The sequence below is a fragment of the Acanthopagrus latus genome, chromosome 2 (assembly GCF_904848185.1).
Source record: "Acanthopagrus latus isolate v.2019 chromosome 2, fAcaLat1.1, whole genome shotgun sequence".
Lineage (NCBI taxonomy): Eukaryota > Metazoa > Chordata > Actinopteri > Spariformes > Sparidae > Acanthopagrus > Acanthopagrus latus.
The window spans coordinates 27,261,337-27,288,813 of NC_051040.1; the positions used below are offsets into that span (position 1 = coordinate 27,261,337).

The 27,477-nt window shown below is 42.1% G+C and overlaps 1 protein-coding gene across 1 annotated transcript; it reads right to left on the minus strand.

Annotated features, from left to right (window-relative positions):
• Window positions 1-1,306: 1,306 nt before the first annotated feature.
• On the minus strand, window positions 1,307-27,211 carry LOC119006028 (alpha-2-macroglobulin-like). Its single transcript, XM_037074347.1, has 36 exons — window positions 27,110-27,211; window positions 26,766-26,946; window positions 26,481-26,637; window positions 25,977-26,029; window positions 25,710-25,730; window positions 24,711-24,876; window positions 24,535-24,619; window positions 24,294-24,432; window positions 23,502-23,619; window positions 23,269-23,378; window positions 23,010-23,177; window positions 22,075-22,302; window positions 21,090-21,153; window positions 20,815-20,960; window positions 19,241-19,390; window positions 18,722-18,871; window positions 18,530-18,617; window positions 18,237-18,411; window positions 16,975-17,200; window positions 15,797-15,923; window positions 15,518-15,639; window positions 15,369-15,420; window positions 15,130-15,213; window positions 12,955-13,131; window positions 12,518-12,593; window positions 8,244-8,400; window positions 7,903-7,977; window positions 7,591-7,753; window positions 7,322-7,509; window positions 3,898-4,110; window positions 2,685-2,803; window positions 2,348-2,438; window positions 2,182-2,250; window positions 1,995-2,100; window positions 1,619-1,660; window positions 1,307-1,495 (listed from the first exon to the last, which is right to left on the minus strand). The coding sequence occupies exons 1-36, from the start codon at window positions 27,193-27,195 to the stop codon at window positions 1,491-1,493; spliced, it is 4,377 nt and encodes a 1,458-aa protein (XP_036930242.1). The 5' UTR covers window positions 27,196-27,211; the 3' UTR covers window positions 1,307-1,490.
• Window positions 27,212-27,477: the final 266 nt, after the last annotated feature.

A 27,477-nucleotide genomic window follows, 5' to 3' on the forward strand; every position in this document is an offset into this window, starting at 1 on the left:
AGTCTGATAAATTATTTGGGTTAGGATTGTTTTTATGTGAATAGGGATCTAAAAGCTGTGAGTGCAAAGTCGTGTGAGTACAACTGTAATTTCTACGACTATGAAGTCTTCACAGTGAACAGAATTCAAGTTTGTGGCTATGAGTAAAAAAGTGACAAAGTGAAAACTGACAAAGTGAGATGAGAGTTAGTTCACAGAGGACCATTTTAACTAAAAAAAGCAGTTACATATTTCCCAAAAACAAAGATGGGAGAGTGTCAACATGACTTCTGTAACAGAGTCTTAGTCAGTGCTGAATAAATCAAAAGATGCTGGCTGATGTACTCAAACAGAAATGATAGCTTGCACTACTTCTGCTGCTACATGTTTCCTCCAAAAGAATACAGACTTAATAAGGAAAGTACTAAAGCACTGGAACAATGCAAGTCACTTGCTGAAGGTTCATGAGGATATCCAGGAGCACAATACCCACATGGCAGTGTGGAAGGAGTTGGAGGTCATTTTGCAAAGTGGCTGACGATAGATAAGTGAGAGAGAGATATGTTTGCACAATGCCTTATTTATACTGTATTTTTATCCATTGTTTCTTTCTTCAGTCAGCTAAGACCTTACCTAGGGCACCAAATTACTCCGGGCTGGCAGTGCGGATGGAGCTGCCAGCTTAGGTATCACAGGTAAAGTCAATAATGTGTATATCCAATATTTATTTAGTAAAATTGTACTATGTAAAATAATATACAGTTCATGGACCTACAGACTTACTGCTTACTGCCTGGTCCACTGCTGTCAGCCATCTTTGGTGCATGCACGTTTTGAGTAATTGGTGTTTGATTATTGTCGAACTGCGACCTGCCTGTGACCTATGTGATGTCATTTCAACTCTTTTCTGCTCATACCCATGAAGTTGAATTCGTGTTCACTGTGAAGACTTCGTAGTCATAGAATATAATGTCGTACTTATAAGACTTTGCACTCACAGCTTTTAGATTAACATTATGAATACGAATGGTTAGAATCACTCACACATTCTTTTTGATAGCTATCTTACTCCATAGCTGTCAAAATTAAATTTCCCTACACAGGCCCTCAATTGGTTCAAATCATATCTTGCAGAGAGAGAGCATGTGTAGTGGTCGGCAGTGTCAAATGCAAATTTCCCTGCAGTGGGACTAATAAAGGATTGTCTTTTCTTAACTTCACAGTTTGAGTAATGTCATCTAAACCTTACCTAAATAATAAAAAACCCAAGAAAGTCATAAGAGCAAATTGTAAACAGTGGAAATACAGTGAAACACAATAGTAGTTGTAAGGTCGAGATTTATATCACTTTATTTGATTGTCCACTGTGCACATCTTTCATTAACAAGCAAATAAGTCTTGACTGTATGTGTACAATTCCAGAAAACAGACATGGAATTACACAAAGTTCATAACTGTATTAAATAATAATGGAATCAGCGACCACCTGAGGACAGACTACACATCACTCTTCAAGCTGTGAAAGAAAGAAAAGAAAATTCACAGTGATTGCTTTTTGTGGTTGAAATGTTTGAGTTTAATGAATAAATAAATATATACAATATATAGATTTTCTCTGTATGCTGTTACGGATTGTTACCTGCAACACAAGGGTAGGTGTATTCTGTCTCAGCCTGGTCACCTAGCAGAAGAGAGACGTGAAAAAAAAAAAATCAAATAAGAGTGAACTTTCTTCAAGTGCTCAACAGTCGAACTGAATGTGTATTGCTCTCTAAATATCTGCATAATAAATTCCTACTGTCTTGTGTCTCAAGGTGCTAATTGAAAAAAACAGATATTCGTTATCTGAATATCTGATGGCTACAACTGAAACCTCAAAACATTGGCCATTGCCCTCAAAGGCTAAACTGTCATCAGACAGTCATCAGGGATTGCTATTCTGACAAATGCTCAGGTGTTTAATGCTCAGGATTGACTGAGTATTGGAGAGGACTGCAGTAGAGTATCTGACTTACTTGTCTGGTAGTAGTCATAGATCTTGACCACAGCTGGCTTCAGGTTCTGCACTGGGTGCTCCTGTACAATCTCAAGGGCGTGGTTGATAAGAATGTCCTTTGTTAGCTGTTGGAAGAAAAACAGACAACACCATCAGTAACAAATGTGTAGAACATCATTAATTGTCACTCACTGAATTCCTCTCACCCTCTGTAAGTACACGAGAACGTGATCTTCCTTTTGTTCAACACGATCCACCAGCTGGGCACCTTTGAGCTGTGAGGAGGTGATATTCAGCTGGGTCATCCTGTTGTCTTGACATCAACAATAATAATGCAAATATGAAGTGTAACTAACTACTAAAACAGCTTACCCTCTTCAAAGACTTTGGGTCTGGGACAAACCCTGAGAGCATTTTGATATCCAGGATCACCATGTTAGTAGTGCTCTCCTTTCCACTGTATCTGTAATTCAAGCATAATAATGTGATGTTATGGAGTTATATTTCATCCATTTCTTCAAAGATCTACTAGTTGCATGCAGAGAAACCTTTTAATAGGGCTTTATCTCCAGTTAAGATATGCTTGAGCAAAGTATAAACTACTAAGTTATGGACATTTGCCACACGTTCGTTTTCAGAGGATTGTTCAGTATCTTAGTATTCTTCTATCATTGCTGTCATGTAGATCCAGTTGTTGGTGATTACTTACAGGGACTTAAGCTTCAGAGTAAGTTTGGGTCTCTTGAGGGTGCAGTCAGCCTCTGGTTTAACCTCCACACTGAGGGTATTCACATCAGTAGGAGTTGGGATGTTGTAGTGCAGAGAAATCTGGGAAAAGAGGTGCACAAGGAAGGTTTGATAATCATAAACGTGGACAAATGTGGTGTAAGTAACATGTTTATTTGCCCTGGAAATCAAGCCATTTACTATTGCTATCTGCAGGTATTTACCACAGCACTGAACATAGTGTTTCACTTCATGCTGATGACATTTCTATATCTTTTCCCTCACCTTCACTAACATCTGGACCTGCTAAAAGGGAATTCCTGTGTTTTTAATTATGTGCCCTGAGTTTAAATACTTTGGTGTGTAAGTCATTCATTGTTACCAACTGTTTCAGAACTGGTCCAGTAAATCACCTCAGCTGGAGTTAAGTTCACTTTAATTACTTGTTTTTGCCACTGACAGGCTGAGATTGTTATTCTGAAAATGTTACAGAAAAAAATAGTATGGAGATATAGCTTTTTTTTAATGATGAGATCTGTTTCGTAATCAGAGGTGAGTTGCTGCAGGAAGACCATGGTGTAAATGTGAGTCAGAGCTGGAGAGAGGAGTTTGGAGTGTACCTCAAAGACTGCCATCAATAATTCATACAAAGTCATGTCTGAGTGATTTTGATGATCTGGATGAGGCAACAACTGTTACAGCTCACCTCAAAAGATTTCAGAGTGAGACTTATGTGACGTGTGGCTTTGTTACAAGGATCGTATTATTTGACAAAAAGGTCTATCCTGTAGAATTTCTTTCTGGAAGTGAGTTACTACACCAAATCTGACACTTTTGGTGAGTATCATTTACATACCAAAACGTGAAGGAAGATGTTGAGTGCTGACATCTGCTGCCTATCTTCTTTATTGGAATAATTAACACACTGAAGACATGTTTCTTAAATTGTTATACTAATTGTCAGATCACATAACCTTCTCAACATTATATTTTTTTAATAACACAAATGATCAGATTTCACCCCTAATTTGGAAAAGAAACAGCCCACAATTAAACAAAACATACTACAGGGACCCATCATAATAGATGATGTATGATAAAAAAAATCCTCTTTAACATTGGAGTATTGTTGTGTTCATGGTAATGTATGTACTGAATATATAAGAGAAATAGGTTGAGCTGCAGTGATGACTGACCTGCACTGAAGCACATGCAGTGCCCTTCACCTCCAGGCTGTACTTTCCTGTCACATACTTCAGCACCTCCTCCTGGTAGAGCAGTTTGTTGTCCTGATTAACATCAAATGTCAGCTGGCCACTGGGAGACTGGACTGTCACTGTGCTTGAACCAACCGGACTGAACACCAGAGTTGCGTAGAGAGCCAGAGCCTGAAGAGCCACCACTGTGTCCTACGACAAAAACATGGCCAAGACCAAAGAGCTGTCGAAGGACACCAGAGACAAAATTTTAGACCTGCACCAGGCTGGGAAGACTGAATCTGCAATAGGTAAAACGCTTGGTGTAAAGTAATCAACTGTGGGAGCAATTATTAGAAAATGGAAGACATACAAGACCACTGATAATCTCCCTCGATCTGGGGCTCCATGCAAGATCTCACCCCGTGGCGTCAAAATGATAACAAGAACGGTGAGCAAAAATCCCAGAACCACACGGGGGGACCTAGTGAATGACCTACAGAGAGCTGGGACCACAGTAACAAAGGCTACTATCAGTAACACAATGTGCCGCCAGGGACTCAAATCCTGCACTGCCAGACGTGTCCCCCTGCTGAAGCCAGTACACGTCCAGGCCCGTCTGCGGTTCGCTAGAGAGCATTTGGATGATCCAGAAGAGGACTGGGAGAATGTGTTATGGTCAGATGAAACCAAAATAGAACTTTTTGGTAGAAACACAGGTTCTCGTGTTTGGAGGAGAAAGAATACTGAATTGCATCCGAAGAACACCATACCCACTGTGAATCATGGGGGTGGAAACATCATGCTTTGGGGCTGTTTTTCTGCAAAGGGACCAGGACGACTGATCTGTGTAAAGGAAAGAATGAATGGGGCCATGTATCGAGAGATTTTGAGTGAAAATCTCCTTCCATCAGCAAGGGCATTGAAGATGAGACGTGGCTGGGTCTTTCAGCATGACAATGATCCCAAACACACAGCCGGGGCGACAAAGGAGTGGCTTCGTAAGAAGCATTTCAAGGTCCTGGAGTGGCCTAGCCAGTCTCCAGATCTCAACCCCATAGAAAATCTGTGGAGGGAGTTGAAAGTCCGTGTTGCCCAACGACAGCCCCAAAACATCACTGCTCTAGAGGAGATCTGCATGGAGGAATGGGCCAAAATACCAGCAACAGTGTGTGAAAAGCTTGTGAAGAGTTACAGAAAACGTTTGGCCTCCGTTATTGGCAACAAAGGGTACATAACAAAGTATTGAGATGAACTTTTGGTATTGACCAAATACTTATTTTCCACCATGATTTGCAAATAAATTCTTTAAAAATCAAACAATGTGATTTTCTGGGTTTTTTTTCCACATTCTGTCTCTCATGGTTGAGGTTTACCCATGTTGACAATTACAGGCCTCTCTAATCTTTTCAAGTGGGAGAAATTGCACAATTAGTGGTTGACTAAATACTTATTTGCCCCACTGTATATATATTAAAAAAAGGACTTAACTTCATGAATTTCTGGTCTCTCTGATTGCTGATCTTTATTCAGAAATCTAATGACAGCCATCACCGCCTTTAAGTTAAAACAATGACAATTAAATGCCCAAATCCTTCATATTTGAAATTTGTTGTTACAATTGTTTTTTGAAAGGTCTGTACATAATCTAAGTTTAAGACATTCAAAAAATAAAAACAACAAAAAACAAACAAAAAGACCTATCAACAGAGTGTGAAGAAGAAACAAATCTGGTGCTATGCCCAAGATGCCTATTTATTGTTTTGCAGAGATATCAACTTCTGAGCCGTCAAGGGGGGCGATAGTGAGTCACTGTTTTGTTGTTGTTGTGGCGTTGCTAAAGCAGAGCTAACTGAGCCTTATTTTGACCAGCTGTATTCTTGCTCTGCTGACAGTTATTAGCAGGGATGTATATCCATAGGATATGATCAATACCAATACTGATACGATACTCCTTATCAGTACCGATACTTATCGATACTCTTATCAATACTACAACATGTAATTTTGTGTAAAAAAATTAAAAACTTTACATGATGTTAAAAAATTCAACATTCTTTTTATTACCACAAGGTAATAATAAAGCTTCACCAGAACAGAAGCTATGCAATTACAAATGATGCCGGAGCATGACGCAGCCATTCAGCTAGATTTAGCACCGAGTGGACAGGATGTAAAGCACCAGATTAAACAACATAACTTCTAGTTTCTTTTCAAATTAAAACACTCTGTGTCAGCTAAAACTAAATTCATAGAGACACAAGGAGAAGACAAAATGACAATGTCAGAGAGAAGTCCCCCTATCCTTCCTGCCTTTTTGGAAACACATATCCGAGTGAGAAAGTTTCTCGACTACAGTATGAACTTTAATAAATGCGGGTACAGGTCCAGGCAAAATGATGCACATCTTGAAGCTGTGTTTCAACTGTGACCTCCATTAGGGCAAATGTAGCTCAGCTGTGTGAGCAGAGGCGCTGCCAAGTGTCTGACAGGAAATAAAGTACAAATCTATTCATGGATTTTAATTTGGTAGTTCAGTGCAAGGTTTAAGTAAGTTATTCAAAATATAAAGAAAAAAAGATTTGCACCACACAACAGTGACAATAAAAAGATAAAATATAAAATGTCATTTTCATTTTAGTATTGTTCTGTTAATTATAGAAATAACGCTACATTTTACAGAAATATTGTGCTTTCTTGTAGTAGCAGTACTGGAATGCTGATGCGGCCCACCTACCCATATCTTATCAATTAAATACGGTTGACCTCAAGAAAAGCAAACTATACTAAAAGCACAGAGCTGATGATGTGAATCATGGTGTGTAAGCAGTCAGGGGCAAGTCAATATTCCACTTTCTAAGTCTGATCTTAATTGCTTTCTCTGTGTTAATTACATGAGAACTGGTGGAAAATGTGCCTCCTCACTAGCACACTTTGTTGTGCTAGTGGAGGACATGCATCTTACCATCTGAACACTGCATTCTTTAAATAGCAGGAGACAGACTGCGCCCCTGAAGTTAAACCAGATTTTTTTGGTTGCTTTCTGTTGCCTCAAGACAGAAATCCGCGATCAGTGCATCTAACCACACCTCACTTTAAGACCAACACAGGTCAGCGGGTGGGGGCTGTCCATTTGCTATTTATACAGTGGGGGGCGTGATAAGGACAAGTGCATTGGTCTGAAACTAGCGAAGACGTGTTCGCCGAGAGCACTGCTTTGCACCAAGCAAAAGATAGAGTCCATGGTGTTGGTATTAATGCAGTCTTTATTCAGTTAGCTTCGCTTAGTTTAACAGCCGTACCTGAATACGTCTCCATACGTTATTTTTCTCTCTACTCCTTGTCTCACCTCAGTGATGTAGTACCTCGATACATATTATATTCTATTAACTCAGAGTCCAGCATTGTAACATTTAATCTGTACCTGTGTGGAGGAGAAGCCTCCGTAGTAGTTCTGCTGCCCTGTAAGCCATCTGACAATCGGTGTGGTGTAACCCAGGTCTTCAGCAGTAGGAGAGGCACTGAGTTTGGCCAACAGCACATAGGAGCTGATCTCCACAGACAGAGAGGCTGACGTTTCTGCTGCTGTCTGAGACCAGTGGAGGAAACCTCCTACAAACAGAAAAAAGGGACCAGGTCAGCTAAACTTACAATAACGGTGCCTCAGTGACTTCCCTCAGGAGGATGACTCACCTTGTCTTACAGCAACAGTGTCTAGGTGCTTCAGAAGGTGAGCGCGAGCCTCCATGTCTCCTGCCAGGGTGAAGACGTATGCTAGCAGAGCAGTGGTGTAGGTGTTACTGAGGTCACTCATGGACTCCCTGAGGCATGACAGACTCTGTTTTACCAAGGCATCCTACACAAAAGGAGAAGAAATAATTGACTTTATTTGCAAAAGTGAAATGTATCAAAAAGTATACTAACTGTGCTTTATTCATTATTGCCTATGTCACCGTTTACATTTCAAACAACATTAACTGTTTGTACGGCCGAGACACTACTTACATTTGCAGACGTATTCATCTCCAGGAAGGCAGCAGTTATGTAGGCACTGAGAGTCACTTCATCAGACACTCCACCCTGCAGAGATTGAGCATCTTATAGATATTTTAACACTGTATCTCCAACAGTCAGGAGCCCAAAGTTATATAAGTTATCTAGTGAACTGCTCACATTCAGATGGATGGTGGCAGTATTTCAAAGTTACTACTGAGGCATGCATAGCTGATGGGGGTATGGAAATGTACATGTCTCACCTTCATCAGTTTCAGTTATCAGCAGCTGATGATGATGTTAACTGATAGTCCTTTTAGAATATGAAACACTTCAGGGATTTTTCACCTTACCTTCATTCTGTTGTTGAAGAGTTTTCCTGACTGTTCAAAACAGCCGTTTTCACGTTGTTTTCGCTCCAGCCAAATCTTTGACTGCTCAATCTTTGTTGGGTCGATGTAGATGAAAGACTGGGCTTTGGCAAAAGATCTGAGCACGAAAGCTGTCAGCCTGAGGATGTTACAACAAGGTTAGACATTAACTGACAGGATACGACACCAGGACGAACCTGATCTGTGTAACGTCTCATGATAGTCATCAGAGAACACTAAACATTAAAAAAAACTTATTGGATTTTTGTTTTCACGTGTTTTCATCAATGTAAAAAAAGGATTAAGGAATTTAGAAAGATTATTCAGGCACATTTTCTACCAGTTCTCAAGTCATTAACAGAGAAATCAATTAAGAGCAGAATTAGAAACTGGAATACTGATTTGCCCCTGACTGCTTACACATCATTCACATAATCAACTCTGTGCTTTTAGTATAGTTTCCTTTTCTTGAGATGGTCAATGTTGCACCTGTCATGACTCTTGTTTTGTTTGTTCTTGTTTCTGGTTTTTTGGCTTCTTGTATTTGATTTACATATTTGTATCATGTCTTGTGTCTCGTTTTGCTTTCTCCATGTCTTGTGTCTCATGATTTGATGTTCCATGTCTTGTGTCTCATGTTTTTCTCACCTGGTTTCCTTCCTCCTCTCTCCTCACCTGTGCCTCGTCATGTCATTAGTGTCTGTGTATTTAGTCTCTGTGTTTCCCCTCACTCTTTGTCCAGTCATTGTATTCTGTCTTCTGTTCTCTGTCTGATCCTTGCTCCTGGTTCTTGTTCATGATCCTGATTCTTGTTCATGTTCCTGTTTGGTAGGTTTTGGATTTATTTTGTATTTTGTTCTGTTTGATTTTGTACTTTGACATTGATTTGAACTTTGTATTTTTTTTGCTTTGCTACTTTGACTCGTTCTTAGTTGTTACTTTGTTTTTCCATCCCTGCTCGTCCGCTTTTGGTTTTTGTATACAGCTTTTCAATAAAGCTCGCTTTTTGTTCTCCTTATCTTGCCTCCAGTAACTGCATTTGGGTCCACCTCCCCTTCCATAGTTTTCCCTTTTACCCCATCGAGACAGAATGACCAGACCTAGTAAAATGGACCCAGCAGTAAAAGGCATGGAGATAATCCGGTGGTATCAGGACTTTGTGTCTAATCCTGAAAGCAGAGCTCGTCAGATAGCCGCGAGCAAACTCTTTTTTTCAAGCTCATGACTCAGCCCTTGCCTCAGCCCATGCCACAGCTCCAGCCTCAGCTCATGCTACAGCTCCAGCCTCAGCCCATGCCACAGCCGAAGTGTCTCCGTTCTGGGGAACCCGGCTTGCTTACAAAGTGCCCCCACCGAGAAAGCGACGAGCCCGTCCACGTCCTGGCTCCCTGAAGTCAGGCTCAGGGGCCTCAGCTACAGCCACAGTCGAGGTCCCAGCCCAGGCCACAGCCACAGCCACAGCCACAGCCGAGCTCCCAGCCCAGGCTGCAGCCACAGCCACAGCCGAGCTCCCAGCCCAGGCCGCAGCCACAGCCGAGCTCCCAGCCCAGGCCGCAGCCACAGCCGAGCTCCCAGCCCAGGCCGCAGCCACAGCCGAGCTCCCAGCCCAGGCCGCAGCCACAGCCGAGCTCCCAGCCCAGGCCGCAGCCACAGCCGAGCTCCCAGCCCAGGCCGCAGCCACAGCCGAGCTTCCAGCCCAGGCCGCAGCTTCAGCCACAGCCGAGCTACCAGCCCAGGCCGCAGCTTCAGCCACAGCCGAGCTTCCAGCCCAGGCCGCAGCTTCAGCCACAGCCGAGCTCTCAGCCCAGGCCGCAGCTTCAGCCTCAGCCACAGCCGAGCTCTCAGCCCAGGCCTCAGCCTCAGCCACAGCCGAGCTCCCAGTCCAGGCCTCAGTCTCAACCCCGTCGACACCTGCCAGTGGCCCCCAGTCGGCGGTCCGGTCGACACCTGCCAGTGGCCCCCAGTCGGCGGTCCGGTCGACAACTGCCAGTGGCCCCCAGTCGGCGGTCCGGTCAACACCTGCCAGTGGCCCCCAGTCGGCGGTCCAGATGAGGCCTGTACCTGCACCTTGGTCGGAGGACCGGCCGAGGCCTGTACCTGCACCTCGGTCAGAGGACCGGCCGAGGCCCACGCCACGTCTTGTTCTTGCACCTCGGTCGGAGGACCGGCCGAGGCCCACGCCACGTCTTGTTCTTGCACCTCGGTCGGAGGACCGGCCGAGGCCCACGCCACATCCGGTTCCTGCACCTCGGTCGGAGGCTCGGCCGAGTCCCACGCCAAGTCCAGTGTCTGCACCTCGGTCGGAGGCCCGGCCGAGTCCCACGCCAAGTCCTGTGTCTGCACCTCGGTCGGAGGCCCGGCCGAGTCCCACGCCAAGTCCAGTGCCTGCTCCTCGGTCGGAGGCCCGGCCGAGTCCCACGCCAAGCCCTGTGCCTGCTCCTCGGTCGGAGGCCCGGCCGAGTCCCACGCCAAGCCCAGTGCCTGCTCCTCGGTCGGAGGTCCGGCCGAGTCTCACGCCAAATCCAGTGTCAGGTCCTCGGTCGGAGACCCAGCCGAGTCCAGTGCCTGCTCCTCGGTTAGGGGTCCGGCCAAGGTCGTTTGTTGCCAGAGACCCTTCATCGGCTCTCAGACCACCAGCTCCCGGCAAAACTCCGTCGGTGGTCCGGCCAAGAACCTTGAGGGTTTCCCAGCCAGTGGTCTGGTCGCCAGTGGGTCTCCGTCCACGCCTTCGCCTTCGTCTAGGTCGCCAGCCTCCAGCGGGTTCCAGCCCGCATCTTCGCCTTCGTTACCAGCCTCCGGGGGGTTCCAGCCCGCACCTTCGCCTTTGCCGTCGTCGCCGCCCTCCGGCGGGTTCCAGGCCGCGCCTACGCCTTCGTCGCCGCCCTCCGGCGAGTTCCAGGCCGCGCCTACGCCTTCGTCGCCGCCCTCCGGCGAGTTCCAGGCCGCGCCTACGCCTTCGTCGTCGCCCTCCGGCGAGTTCCAGGCCGCGCCTACGCCTTCGGCGCCGCCCTCCGGCGAGTTCCAGGCCGCGCCTACGCCTTCGTCGTCGCCCTCCGGCGAGTTCCAGGCCGCGCCTACGCCTTCGTCGCCCTCCGGCGAGTTCCAGGCCGTGCCTACGCCCTCGTCGTCGCCCTCCGGCGAGTTCAAGACCGCGCCTACGTCTTCGTCGTCGCCCTCCAGCAGGTTCAAGCCTGCGCCTTTGCCTTTGTCCCTGGACTCCAGTGGGCTCCAGTCCTCGCCTCCAGCCTCATGTTTGTTTGGACCTCGGTCCTCCCCTTGACCCCCTCCACCCTCCCGGTTTTGACTCTGGCCCTCCTCCTGACCCCCTCCACCCTCCCGGCTTTGACTCTGGCCCTCCTCCTGACCCCCTCCACCCTCCTGGCTTTGACTCTGGCCCTCCTCCTGACCCCCTCCACCCTCCCGGCTTCATTTGGACTTTAAATGTATGTCTTGAGGGACATCTGGGAGCTGTCCCTTAAGGGGGGGGGTTCTGTCATGACTCTTGTTTTGTTTGTTCTTGTTTCTGGTTTTTTGGCTTCTTGTATTTGATTTACATATTTGTATCATGTCTTGTGTCTCGTTTTGCTTTCTCCATGTCTTGTGTCTCATGTTTTGATGTTCCATGTCTTGTGTCTCATGTTTTGATGTTCCTTGCCCTCATGTGTCCTTTAAGTTCTCCTGTGTTCTCCCCTCTGGCTCCCTCTGTCTGTTGTCTTGTTCCCTCCTGGTCTGTTCCTCTGTGCTCCTCCCCCTCGTTATCTCACCTGGTTTCCTTCCTCCTCTCTCCTCACCTGTGCCTCGTCATGTCATTAGTGTCTGTGTATTTAGTCTCTGTGTTTCCCCTCACTCTTTGTCCAGTCATTGTATTCTGTCTTCTGTCCTCTGTCTGATCCTTGCTCCTGGTTCTTGTTCATGATCCTGATTCTTGTTCATGTTCCTGTTTGGTAGGTTTTGGATTTATTTTGTATTTTGTTCTGTTTGATTTTGTACTTTGACATTGATTTGAACTTTGTATTTTTTTTGCTTTGCTACTTTGACTCGTTCTTAGTTGTTACTTTGTTTTTCCATCCCTGCTCGTCCGCTTTTGGTTTTTGTATACAGCTTTTCAATAAAGCTCGCTTTTTGTTCTCCTTATCTTGCCTCCAGTAACTGCATTTGGGTCCACCTCCCCTTCCATAGTTTTCCCTTTTACCCCATCTTGACAGCACCTGTACAAACACTATTCTATATGGAGGATTGATTAGTATTGTCCTCACCAAGTGTTCCCTGCTCCTGCTCCAAATGTGCTATAAGCACCGTCAGAATGTTTGTAGTTCAGCTGTCTCTGGTAGCCTGAAGAAGAACGGAAGCCTGTCAATGGGGCATTACTGACTCACATATTGACACGGAGAGAAATTTGTTCATGATGTCTCCGTCAGTTTAAATGTACAGACAGAGAAAAACAACATTTTGGGGAATATTTTGCCTTTGTTGGACAGCTGGTAGCAGAGAGAAGACAGGAAAAGAGAGGAGAGATGAGGAATACTATGCAACAAAGGTTGCCCCAGTGACCTCGGGGTTTTGTTTGGGACGCTCTCAAGTGATTAAACACACCAGATCTCCTGTTAATACATATAATAAAAGGAATCTGATGCTTACAGGTTGTATATTTTGCACATCTTAGGGTCTTATATGTTTCTAAACAGAGACTCACCACTGGTCAGGTAGTTGTTAGACTTCTCTGTGATAGCTGGGGTCAGCTGCTGTGTATTTCTCAGGTACTGCAGGATGTAAATGTTCGGGGCCAGAAGTGCCATGTTCTGCTCACCACATCCGTATGGCATCGTCAGCAGCCCATCCAGGTTCTTCAGGGCTCGGCCCAGAATGTCACCTGCACAAAAACACTGACTCGCTAAGCAAGAACATGTAACCAACCTGACACAGATAATAAAAGTGAGTGTTATGTTGCTACAACACCCATAAAATACCCACCCATAGAATCAGAATTAATACTGCGTGCTGCTTATTACTGAAACAAGGTTTGTGTTTTAACTTTATTTTATTCAGTGAACGAAACATATTTAGATGACTAGTATCTACGAGGGATGACAGTTTGATGTGGATCCAACTAAAAATTTAGATCGAGCAGATTTAATTATGTTTTATTTGTAATTGGATTTGTCATAGTTTGTGTTTTTGGTTATGTTATTTCCTACTTCATTTTGAAGCTGCTTCCTCATGTGTCATGTTTTGCTCCTTACTTCCTTCCTTTGCCATTTTCACTCCTCACCTGTGATCTATTAATCACCCCTTGAGTAGTTCAGTCCTTGTATTCCCTGCGTTTTGCCCTTGTGTTCTAATGTGCTACTCCTGGTCTGGGGCAATAGGACTAATATTGTTATATTGAGAGAAAGGCTTCAATGGAGGTAATACTGTTACCTTTCCAGATTGTGTATGGTTAAAGCCAGAGATTAACCAATTACTGGGACTGTCAAGCTTTACAAAAATCAATCATTACAAGCTTTGTGATTAATCAATCAAAATTAATCATGAAAAAAAGATTAATAACATTTACTGTAAGCTTTCAGAAATATATTAACACAAATACATTTTGGTTGATGAGTAAATCAATGAATAAATAGATATTCTAAACTTTTAAAAGAGGTGGTATTCTTAGTTGAAGTACTTTGATGGTTTGAAGCTTCACTCCAGTGTATTTTGGTATATATATATATTTTTTTATGCCCTTTATTTGTTTCTAATTAATCCCTCACAATAGTTGCTTGGCACCCAGGTGTTTCGGTATTTTAATGACCTTTCCTGACAATGCGTTAGAATTTTTGGCGAATACCTTAATTTTGTGCTTTTGTGTGTCGCTAAAGTGGACAACAGTAGTATCTTGCATGTCATCCACCAAGCTTGGCTTCTGGTGTGTTAAGAGTGCCGAGGCTCCTTGTTAAGAACAAGGGAATTTGTACAGAGTGTGCCTTCAACATGTTATCAAAGCAAGTGTGCAACGTGTTTGTCAGTAACATCAGATCAAGGGGCGCAATGAAGCGTGATTAATCTGCATTTTTTGTTGTTGCTGTGTAATTATTCACGTAATTATCCAAAGAAAACCTAATAATTTGACAACCATACTGATTACATCTTCTTAAATTACAGAACTGTCAGAGTTTGAGCTGGTTATTTTCTGTTTGAGTCTGAAGTTATGTCCTCTGCCTCTGGGATTGTCTACCCCTCCCTGATATGTTTAATTGTCATATTAGTTAATCAGCCATCTGTGTGATCTCTGTTGTCTGTAACCACATTTCCATAAAGAATTTTTATGCATATTATGAAGAATATTACAAAAAAAGTGTTTTGGAATCAGCATGATTTAAAAAAATAAAAACTTCTTCTAATTTGCAAAAAGTTTGCACACACACTTGAGGTTTTTTTTTTCGTCTTTTGTGAATCAGCGTTAATGTGCAAAATGTTGGAATGAAACAGATTTGCAGAATAAACTCGAATGAACGAACGAACATTTAATTCATATGGCTGATCAGCTGTTTCGTCTGTCGACGAAAAATATGTCCACAGGCACGTTGTGTCTGGACAGCATGCAACATGGCTAATGCTAGCTGACATTTGAGAACAATTACACCTTGCCCTATGTTTTTGCATTTGGGGCCTATCCTGTGTGTTATGACAAGAACAATGCAGGAGTAAGAAGTAATTTAGACCGAAAAGTAACTAATACTCTAATGTATTATTTTAATACTAGTAGCTTTACATGTAATTGAGAAATATTTCAGTAATGTTAGTGTAATTGTGGTGGAGTTCAGGATTTCAGTACTTTCCACCACTGGTTAAAACAACACTTCATTCACTTCATTTATCAGTTTACCCAGGACTGATAGTGTAGCTCGGCCAGATCCATCAATCATGTTCTCAGGGAGTTCTATGTCTATTTCTTCTGTCAAAGTCTCATCTGTGTTCAGAGAAAGAGAACAAACATAATATAGAGTGAAAACTCAAGTAGAACTCAAGAGATTTAATTAACACTTCAGTTAGTATGCTGAAACAGGTCAGACTGGAAATAAGACCAGTGTCACAAAGTGGATCCATCCATCCATCCATACTGACCTTTTGGACAGAGCAGCCAGTTGTAGTTCTTCATCATCTCAGTTCCCTCAGCCTGAGAGGGAAGAAAATAATGACTTCTGTTAGTTTCTCTTTTCTATTAAATACAGTGCAGACATGGTTTCTTTGTCATCTTTTGTTAAGGTACCAACCTTTACAATGAGAGATCGTGTGACCACATCAATACGACCTCTTTCTGGCACGCTCACAATCTCGTTGCCACATGAAGCGTGGGATGCTACAGCCTCAGCAGTCACAGATACATTCACAGCCCCTAAAGAAGATCAGCCAACACAGCATGAAACACAATTAAAACACAAAATAGTATAGTGTGAAAACATTTTGTCACTGATTTCACTGAGAATAAAAAAGGGAAGCGCTGGGGACATTTCAGCATTTTACCGCAGTGTGGATGAAAGCTTGATACTTACCCAAGGCTGAGGGAGCCATGGTCCAGCTGAGGGTCTTGCGCTCACCGCCACACAGACAGGATGTGTACTCGTCACCAGAGAGGGGGGTGAGGGTGTAATCTAAGGAGGGAGCTGCAGTCACAGTGACCTGTTAAATGGAGACAGCAATTTATATTTTCAGGTTGTCCTCATCAGAAAAACATCTACAACTGTGAAAGCAGCTTATCATCACCCACATATATGTTTCTTGTTTGCTGGTGACCTCTATTTTCTGCAATATCATTATCATTAAGACAGCAAAGGAGGAAGTCAGATTAAGTAGTATAAAGGCTGAAATAATCCACATATGGAGGAAGTTAGGGATGGATGGTCAGTTCAAACAAGCAGAGGACTCTCATCCAGGAGACCGCTGTTAGTGTCACATGTGAAAACCAATAGTCAGTAACTTTAACTTACTGACGTTAAGTTACATCACGTTCATAACATAACAAAGTTACATAACGTAGGTACATTTGTGACTGAAGTAACCTAGTCTCTTTAACTGAATGATGATGTTTTCCTAAATCCAGCCAAACAGTTATCTTCTAAAAAATCTACCCAAACAGTGAGCATAGAGTGAATGACCATTATGCCTGTTGCTTATATACTGCAACAGTCATGTTGTTTTTGGGAACAGTGATATATGTTGTTTTAAGGAGTCATTGTCAATGACAATTCAGTTGTTTGGGTATGAGAATGTGTTTTATGACTGGGAATTTATAGCATACAGAGAACAACTGTTCAAAATGTAGCACAGCACAGCACACATTTAACAATTTGAAGCTGAATCTTGGATTTTTATTGTAAATAAATCATACATCAAAATATAAAGTATTCTGTAAATTAAACTATTTAAGAAAATAAATCCAGAATGTTTACCACTACCTGTTGAGATGATTGAGTTCCCAATATGGTAAACATAAATATGGTAAGCATGTTAGTGTAATCATGTTCTTATGCCAACATTAGCAACATTAAATGCAAAATATCTAGTTTCTGCATTCATGGGGTCTCTTCATCAGAAAACAAAAGACTCATGGGAGGGAGGGCTGTGTGTTGGTAAAAAAAACTCAACAAAACATCGAACAAAGTCTTGTTACAACAATTAATGCCGAAATCTTCCTTATTGTATCTATAAGTAATGTCAAAGCATTGATTACCATGATGCAGCTGGACAGGTAGTTGAAGATGGTTGCCTTGAGTTCAAAGTGCTCCCCCCGAATGATGGAATAAGGCAGACTCAGCTCAAGGAAAAAGGGTTGGAACACTTTGATCTCTTTACGAGGAGCCAAGCCAAAACCCTGAGGGGACAAACAGAAAGCCTCTGTCTCCCAAGTGGTGATTGTGTCTGGGACAGTGAAGGGCACGTCCTTCGTTCCAGACTCTCTGGATGAAAGAATACACACAAACACATTCAGTGAGCTGGAAAAACATACTAACATTAAGTCACAATAATTAAATATGACGGCTGTAACTCAGGAGGTAGAGCGGGTCGTTTAATAATTTGAAGGTAGCTGGTTCGATTGAGCAAGATACTGAACCTCAGATTGCTCTGGATGAGCAGCGGGCACCTTGCAAGGCAGGCCCACGCTGTATTTCTGATTGGCTAGTAGACCTATCGTTAGTGTGATTGAGTGAAAGTTGCGCCTCTGTTAGATCCAGAGAGCTGTGTGTTAGATCAACGGGCAAACACATTTTTTTTTTTTCCAGTCATGCTGGTACGGCAGAGATCCGGCAATCAGCCCTGCGTGAGTGACAATGACAATGACTATTTGTGTATGAGCGGCGCAACGTCAGTGGTAAACACTGACACATGTAACGATCAACAAGAGACAGCATGGAGCGCAGGAGAGAGCAGGACCATGCAGCGTTTAATGCTTGGAAGTATCGACATTACTTTGAGTTTGACTTGGTAAAAGGTGACAAAAACATCAGTGCAAGTAATCAGTAAAGTAACTGGATTACTTTCTTGGAGAAGTAATCACTAATTAGTAACTAAATACTATTTCCAAGTAACTTGACCAATGCTGATTATAAGTAATAAAAATGGTTCCTTAAACATATTTGTGGTTTTCACAGTAAAAAATCTAACTTTTTCCTGCTCAGATTTGATGTTTTTTGTGATTTTAGGTCCATTGTGTTAATACAGTGTGTCAAAATGAAAAAATAACTGTACAGTCACACATGTGAAGTTATGCTGACAATAATGACACCAAACAAGGCACAGTAAATAGTTTTTACGGTGAAATATAATGGCAAAAACAAAAGGAGACAAAAACAGCCAATTATATCTCTGACGTCCCACCTTCAAACACAACCTCATTTGGCCATCCATGAAAAAGCTACTTAACCTCCCACTTTTCTATAGGAATACATACTTCCTACGGGCAATGCATTAGTTATAGTAATGCGAGATGCTCACCCAACTTCCACCAGGTCCCATATCCAGGTTTCAGGGAAGAAAGTGCGGACAGTCTCTATTGGTGAGGTATCTTCAGGATAACTTCCCCCAACTAACCTAGATGAACCAGGTGCACCTGCTCCTCCACGGAAACCTATTCTTCTCACTGGAACACTGTCATACGCTATACCAACATCTGAAATGAAATCAGAAAATATATCATCAGAATCAGAGCACAGCAATGACACAGTGCACTGTTTAAAATTTAGAAAATATTCAGCATGTCATTATATAGATAAGAAAAAGAAAGTCACCATAGCCACGGCGGTATTCTCTTCCCCTGTATTTGAGGCATGAAGGTACTCGGATTAACAAGTTTGTTGCCATCTTCAGCCCTACGTTCTAGATAAATGGACATAATACAGCCATCATTGTAAAGTTAATCAACTGTACAACAACATAATGTCTCAAAATATTTATATGGGGTGTTATTTTTTGTGCAGTACCTGGAAAACTGTATAAGCGTCCTCTCTGTCACTGAAGTCAGGAGGATAAGGCAGAATGTATCTTCTAGGTCTCACATGCAGACAATCGACAGGATCTTGAACGTCATTTGGAGTATTGGATACTTTTCTGACCGGCAGCAACCCAAATATCTGAAAAGAAAGGAACAGCTCAAGGCTATTAATGACCACATGTTTGTGCTGTATGAAGATTTTACAAAAAACAATTCTTGGGATTTTCCTTGTGCTCTTTAAACGTGGATGTAGAAAACTGTACCCAGGTATAGTCTTACAGGGGGGTACACCTCACATATCTGAACATTGTACAGTAATTTCATTCCTGCATACTTCACAAGTGGGTGAAATTATCAGTAAAAATCTGTAGAGTTGGTTAAAAATCTCCAACGGGCAGAGAGTGAAAGGAAAACATAGCAGATTAAAATGATAACCTTATATAAAAAAATGATTATTCAGATGGCACACAGGTGATCTGCATCTATCTGTGGGGATTCCAGCAGTTACCTGCTCTGCCTCCAGGGTCTTCCCTGGCTCCTTGATGAGGACACTCTGGTCGACAGCACTCACACCACAGAGAGAGTCCGGCTGGGCCGTCACCTGCAGGTTGGTCTCCTCTCCTGGGACAGCTGACGAGGGAGAAAACTCCAAGGACACCTGACACATACAGAAAGACACAAAACGCACCATCTGGATTTTAGTGGTTCAAGATGACAATCTCTGATCTCGTCAAACATGTAAACGACTCCAGAAAATCTCCTTGATGGATTTTTAATCAGGAGGCCAGTCAAATGAAATCACTGTGTTTTTCATCAAGCTAACACCTTTATATGTGAAGTACCTCGCAGGGGAGAGGCCACATAGAAGTCACTCACTAGAATGTAAATCCTGTAATGGTCAGTGCTGATCAGAAGAATGATCTCCTAGTACTTCACTTTCATTGTGCTTTAGTTTGTGTTAGTAAGTATAACTACTGCAAAGGGATTGCACAACCATACTTGTGAAATATTAAAAGAACAATTTGTAAGACATGGCAGCAAACATTAGAGAAAAATACCTGACATTATCATCAGTTTAAAGAAAAAACTGTGTTGACATTATTCGTCATGCTAATCAGCTAAGCCTGTCCTGTCTTAGCTCAGAGCTGGGAGTTTCATTTCCACAATTTCCACAAGTTCTCTTAGTTTTCATTGTTGTAAATGAACAAAACAATCTAAATAAAGATTGAAAACAAATGACAAAAGAAAGTAACGAAAGTAAACATTTTCCCTTACCAAATATTAAAATATAACCATATGCCGTCTGTAGTAACATTTCTCTCTAACTGAACAAAGAGCAGCTAACATTAAGTCATCTTCATTCAAACTCAACAGATACAAACACAACTTATTCACAATCTTTGTCTTTCAGCCCTTGGATACATTTGTCTCTCAGTGAGCAACACATCTCAGACTGGACTAATTATTCCGTCTTTGAGCATGTGAGTCAGCCCAAAGAGTATCGCATACGGTTTGACCCAGGTATCCCAGGTGACCGTGGATATCCAGTGATGGGTTAAATAGAGTACTGACTGGAATGCTAGTTAGAACAGTAGTGGTTGGCAAACTGTACCCGTAGCTATAAAATAGAATAGAATAGAATTCTTTTATTGACACTGTAAGCTCAGCTTACATACGAGAATAGAGAGCTAAGAGCTGCTGCACTCATGCGCGCCACCATCTTATTGTTTTCCTTGATCAAGCCTGTCAATAAATGCTCCTTCTTATGACACTGAGGTCTCCTGGCATCTTCCTCATAACCACAAGGCCACCAGCAAAATTTCAGCACTACATTTTCATCCACTGCTGATGCCCGATACTCTCTCGCTCCTCCCCCGCTGTATACCTCTGCTGTCCCCACCTGTCATGTCTTCTCATGCTTGGAGTTATAGTCCTGCCAGAGCTCCTGTAAATCACCTCTGTACTCGGCTGGTCTTGGAGGGCCAAATATTGACCTTTTGTAGTACAACTATAATACCTTTTAATTCTACGCCTGCTTCTGACAAGCACAGTCAGTACCGCAAGTCTCCTTCTCATACTGACCTTGTTAGTGAAGCATTTCTCAGTGGAGAAGTCAGCACTGTGGGCGATCACAGTCTCACTGGGGAGGACGGCGTAAGCCACAATCTGGACGTCTGGTGCTATCTCTGCAGACACCTTCAACCTGAAGGACACCTCGCCCTCAGTCACTGAAACAGCAAACAGCTGTTATTAACAACAATCATCATACACATGAAACTATAGATCTTTAACAATGCAGGTCAAAAACCATTCAGTCTAGAATAAAGGGTTATTTTAAGATGTCATCCTTTGCCCACCTGATTTAGCCTGCACCTCGATCTGTTTAAGTCCTTGCATGACAATGGCTCCTCTGGATAAAACCTGAAGAATTTGAGAGAAAGTGACACAAAGAATGAGTGATGTTACACTAAAACTGATCCTTTAACATCGGGTTACGACTCTGCCTGGTGTTCTGGTGTGTGATTATTTGTCATTTTATAAAGTACTGAGGGGAATTTGTTGATTGAGTTTGGTCAAAAGGTTTGCTGTACAGGATCAGTATGTAGGACACCAATACGTGTTTGTTCAGCTAAAGGGCTGTCGTGCTAAAACCAGATCTGGGGCCTGTCTCATGAAGCAAGTTCAACACATGTTGCTCATTATTTGTATAAAAGCAGTAGACGGAAACAAGGTACAAAGTTCAAACACACAACAATCCATACCTTATTTTTTTGTTTAGAAAGGTGATTACAATTTGCAACATTTGGAAGCAGCTAAGTTGCAGTGTACAGTGTAAGAGGCTGGCCACTCATCATGGGGGATCAGTGTACATTTTATCTATGGCATTTTATTTGGTCAATCAAATATTTCTTTCTCCACAAAGTAGCCTCATAATACTCAATTGTACATTTTACGTATTACTTTCTCTGCAACTGAAACTGTGTATCCTGTAATTTTGGATTATTATAAATCTACCAGTTTTTTTTTTAGAACACATTTTTTGTGTTAGACGGTAGTGCAACATCTTTGGAGGAAGATCTGCTCCATCTGTAGATACAAAAGGCTTGTTCAAAGGTAATGAAACCACAATGATTAATAGTTCCAGGTGATTATACACTGATCAAAACCCTCATTATGAATGTTATATTCCCTGAACACTGACAGGTCCAAAATCCTACACAGTGGATCTTTAAGACCGATGCGAGTAATCTAGTTTAAAGGTCACTTTATAAACATGTCTGCTGTGCATGTCTCTGGAAGAGAACTGGTGTCGAGCCGACAATCAGTTCACCCACCACTCACCAGATACATCACATCCACAGAGCCTGGTGCCTCTCCAGCTACAGTGTATTTAATGGTGATGTCTTCTTCTCTGTCACAGGGAAGTGGTGCATCCTTCTTTTTCACCTCCAGGGAGCTTGTGGTTTTAGTATCAGGAGTTGTAGGTTGGATCAATGACACCATGTGATCTCCGGTCTCATAGTGTGCAGCTCTATAAGGATCATACCCCAGTGTCGGTTTGTTGCTAACCTAGATTGCAGAAAAAAACATAAATAAGTGAAGTGGTTGAGATAGAGGAATGCTTTGAAATGTGAGTTCACTCTTCACAGCCACGCAAATAATTAGGTTGAAATAAACTGTTCCAATATGGCCACTAGCTACTGTGCGAGCGCCTGGATCAGTTGCAGCATTTTGAGACACCATTTTAAATTTTAGTCTCTTTGCGTCACATACTGAACTTTCTGTGGCAGATCCTTGTGTTTTAGTGTTTTTCTCTGGCCACTCGCCTGAGCAGCAGAGACACACACCTGCAGCAGGCTGGTAATCGCCATCTGCTGATAAGCCCTGTTCTCTGTGCTACCTGCTGCTAGATGATTTTGTCTCCTGATGTGGTTTATGGCTCCAGGTAGATCTATTAGCATTAAGTCAACTAGTGTGTTTATAGTGCTCTCTAGTAATCTAATTTGTCTCCTGTGTTTGTCTCTGTGGTCCTGCTCCAACTGCCCAGCTCGCTGCACCTCTGCAGGTAACTGCATTAACCTGTGGTTTTAAGACAGCCCCCCCACACTTCACCAGCACCACTCTGATCTTCCCTTGTTAAGTCAATAAATTAACCTGAACTCTGCTCCCTGCCTCCCTGTCTGCTTCTGTGTTCACGCACCTTTAACCAAGCATAACAGTCACCTTTAAAAGAGTGTTATTAGGGGATTGTGAATACAGTGTCTCATCTTACTTACATAGAGGTGGAAGTTTCCTTTAAAGTTAGCCGTGCTCAGTGAGAAAGCAGCAACACCATTGTTGTCAGTTGTGAGATTCTGAAGCCGATTTGCTGACCGTCTCACACCCTCAAACAGGTACACCGGCATGTCAGGAATGGGTGTATTATTGAAATAAACTGCTTTAACCTGTAGGAAGCACAAAGTGGTATCACCGTCATTGTCCACAGCTTGATTAGCAGAGAATCATACGGAAGAAGTGAAGATCACATTCACTTACTTTTCCCACCACATTTGATCCTTGCTCATAAATCTTGGGTGTGTCAATGAACGACAGCTTTCCAACAACATATGAAATCTTTATTTTCTCCTGTGCTGGGTGTGAAATATCTGCGCAAGAAGCCTTCATGTTACAACAGAAAGTCGTATTGTTTCAATTCATGACACTGCAATTTTCTTACTTCTGACTCTCTTTGTAAATCTAAATTCATGATTAAATATTATATAACTTGCCTGTCCCCTCCTCTTCTACTGTAGCCTTGAGGTCCAGCTCATCCATCAAAACCTTCTGGTCAAGTTTTGTGAAAGTGGACATCTTCAAGGTGAAAGTGGCACAGCCCGCCTTGTCCGTCTGTGAAGTACAATAAAACAAGATAAAATTCAAATAAATGAAAACATGAATGAATGGACAAACTTTCCCAATTTCAAACACATAATGGAATTACTCCTTAAATGCATAATATGTATTTTCTGCCTCTGAAAGTCTCTCCATCAAAGCAAACACACAGATGTTTGTTGCTGTGGAAGGAGGACCAATGAAGAAGGGGACATAGCTGCTGCAGCTGCCCAGGGTCGACCAGCTGTGGAGGAGAGAGTCGGTGCAGACCCAGATAAAGTGGAGGAATAAACACCCAGAGTCACATTCTGCTCTTATCTGGAGCCATTTACCTGGAGCTCTGAGATAACATATTTTATGTTAAAGATTAAAAAAGTGGATTCATCTTTGATTCCATTTATCAACCTGACTGCAGCAGTGATCAGTTGACCTGAACTCCATTGTTTGGTGCTGTTGTACTATAACCTTGACTGTAGAAGCTGTTTTGGGAATGTGCTCAAGCATAGTATTGAATGTGTGTTACAATGAATTTCCCCCAACATGATTAAACAGATAACCCAAACATTTCAGATGTGGCTCCAGTATTTCATTGTTATATAGTAAATGATGCACACACATGTACAGACTGTATTAGCACATACATGGTCTACCTTTATATTCACATTGTTTCAGCACATAGGAAACTGTACCTGCTTTGTCTCCTTGTGGCATGGGGCTGTTAGCTCGGGGACACCGTCCATATTATCAGGAATACGATAATAGTAGCGTTGAAGAGGTCGACACATCTCAACATGAACACTGCCTGGTACAGGCTGGCCATATGTATACCTTTTTATGATGGTCATAGAAAATTGTGTTGTTAAAAGGAGTCATTCAGCACCAGACTGGATCAATTTAAAATGATTTAAGAGTGAAAGGCCTTTGACTTACTTTGCACATACTTCAGCTTCAATTTCCTCCTGATCAATACTTGCCTTGTCAGATGATTTGATTTTTACATCAAATTTAGGCAAAACTGGGGACAAAATAGGATTGTTAGCATTATTGATTCATTATCATGTTATCTTTCAAATATAACAAACAAAAAAAACACAAATATGACATACCGTATTTCTCAACCTTGAATCTATGACGTATTTTTTGTTGACCAACTGATACAATAACGTTGTAGGTTCCTTCACGGGCCTCAGAGTTCAAGTTGTAAAAAAGCTGCAGTATTTTACCGCCCGATGTTTTGTTCAGCCACTGTCCAATCCTGTTGTTGTTAACATCCTGTGTAATAAATTACATGGCACAAAAAGGTATTCATGACAAGAGAAACACAGAAATACAGTTGGTGTAAAACTTTGCTTGACTTTTTGTGAGAATCATCACTTTTACATAAAACACTTGAATACACAAACAGATCCCAACTAATGGCAGTAGTAGTACCCAGTTAAAGATATATGGGTATCAGTGAATACTGTCCATTGCTGATATATGAAGAGAAATTATTGATAAAAAGAATTATGTATACCCTTTTTAAAGTTTAATAAAATTGCCAAACTAAATATTAACTAAAGATTATCTTTAATATCACCATCTGTATATCTGAGGGAAGCTTTGAAAACAGAGCTTGAGTTGAGATTTAATTCATACAGAAGAACGAGGGATGGGCTGATAAAACTGGCCTTTAAAACATGATTTTACAGTGAAAGCAACATTACTTAACCTGAAATCAAAAGCTTCAAAATGATTTTGATGTTACAGTGACTTGTAACATGTTGCATATTGTCCCTGTCTCAGCTACTCTGCCTTCGTGTTGCTTGTTTCAGAGCATAACGCTCTATGTAACTATCATGCGTCACTCACTATCAGTGATTTTGGTGAAAATGGGTCGTGTTTTATGGAGAAAAAGAGGTTTTCACTCTGATGTCTACCAGCTGCTCTGCCTCAACTCTGTAATTCAATGTAATATAAAAGAATCAACTAGTTATTTATCATTAGCCAAGTCAGCCCGTTTCTACAGAGGTTTAGCCGACTGAATGGTTTTTGTTCTTGTGAGTTAAATTTTGAGGTGACAGAATTGTTAACTTGGTAAAAAGGGTATGTGGACATGAGCTTACCTCGATTTCAATGATATTGTACTGCAAGAAAATAATGACAGACATGTTAAATATTATTGATTTTTTCAGCAGAAATGTTCAAACACAGCACAGACAAGTTTACCTTAAGAGACCCTGGTTACTATTGACCCAGAGCTTCACCAGGAGCCGACTGAGTCACATAACACCGACCATGTCAGTCAACTCATTACACAACTGACTGACCAGTTTATAGCACGATCCAATAACTAAAAAACTAGATCTAAAAGTAAGGAGTCCAAAACTCACCAGCTGACTGGCAGCTCTCAACTTGGAGTCTAGTGTGATGACTCTGAAATGCACTGTGAGAAATGTAAAGAGATTTCATGAAGGGTTTGCAGAGAGGTTCATCAGTCAAGTCAGAAATCAATTTACAATCAAACTTACTTTAGAATAACAGATAATTTACTATTTAGTATTGGCTTGCTTCCTCTGCTATGTGTTTTGAATTCTTTAACATTAGAACAGAGCTTGTGACACACTCTTTCAGCTATACAGCTGCCATTCAGCTAATTGTCACAGGGCATCTGAGGCCAATTCCAGCAAGTGGTGAAATAAAATCCGGGAGATTATGATGGGTTTCCCAGTGAGGGATAAAAAACAAACCAGAATAACTGAGATCTTGACATGAGATCAACATGAGAAGTTGTTTTGTGCAATAAACAGCATGAAAAGTATTTCGTTTTAAATTTTCACATCCCAAAAATAATCTTTTGTTTTGTACAACATCATAGATAATCATCTGAAGGTTACCTGTTTGTCCGGGGAGGTAGATTGGTTTATCTGTTTGGACAAATGTCCTTGGTTTGTAGAATTGGATTTTGACTTTTCTCACTTGTTTTGAGTAAAACGTGTCGCCTCGTACCTCCACTTCCAACTTCTGCACCACTTCATTCTGCACTAAAGGAGCCTGTTACAGACAAATATTTGTCAGTAAAAGCACCATTAAGATCTGTTTTTTTCTTGTAGTGTATGCCTTATTACACACTCATCTGTCAATAACAAGTCTGTGTCTTAAAGTCCATTTGGAGAACTGACCTCAAATTGAATGCAGTCGTGAAACTCTGTACTGGATGTCTTCTGGAGAAGGGTCGTATTTTTCTCTTGGGACACCAAAGTGACTGTCATGACCAGAGTCTCATTGGGCTGCAGGAGACTTGCACAGAATTTGGTCTTAGCTCCAGCTTCGAGAACTGCAGGAATGGCGATCATGTACTGCCTACAGTCAGGAACATACACACATACAGTGGATACCTCACTGTATCTGACATGGAGGACACTCCAACCCAGAAGATTATGCAGCAATAAAGCATTATTCAAATTAATGTAAACCCCCATATGCACGCTGTTATTCTTCTGTTGGATAGAACAGGTCAACTTACGGTCCTGCCGCTGCTCGACCAACACACATCCAACTTAAGAAGACAAACACTGTCCATGTCCACATCTGAATCCCAGGATGACCCATGGCTGACTGACAAGAGACTCAGAGTCAGCATCTGTTAAATAGCCTTCAATACAGAAATCCACCCCCGCTCCACACACACATGATGCAACTCATGATGCACCCACTCTATTTGATTTTCAGGGAAGTTAATCAGTTACAGATTTGAAGTTGTTTCAGACAAAATCAGATTTATTTCACGTCAGTTGTAATACAGAGATACATTTTATACATCTGTTGTTTAAAGTATTGATGTGTTCACTTTTGCTGTAACATCACTGTATATATTAAGAATGAAACATTAAA

Bases quoted from the DNA above. Each gene is read 5' to 3' on its own strand.
- LOC119006028 (XM_037074347.1), bottom strand. From the start codon at position 27,195: ATGGGTCATCCTGGGATTCAGATGTGGACATGGACAGTGTTTGTCTTC. The intron at 20,961-21,089 runs GTGGGCAAAGGA...TTGCTGTTTCAG, and splicing joins CGAGGTGCAGGCTAAATCAG to TGACTGAGGGCGAGGTGTCC. The intron at 17,201-18,236 runs GTGAGCATCTCG...TCTTTCATCCAG, and splicing joins TGGGACCTGGTGGAAGTTGG to AGAGTCTGGAACGAAGGACG.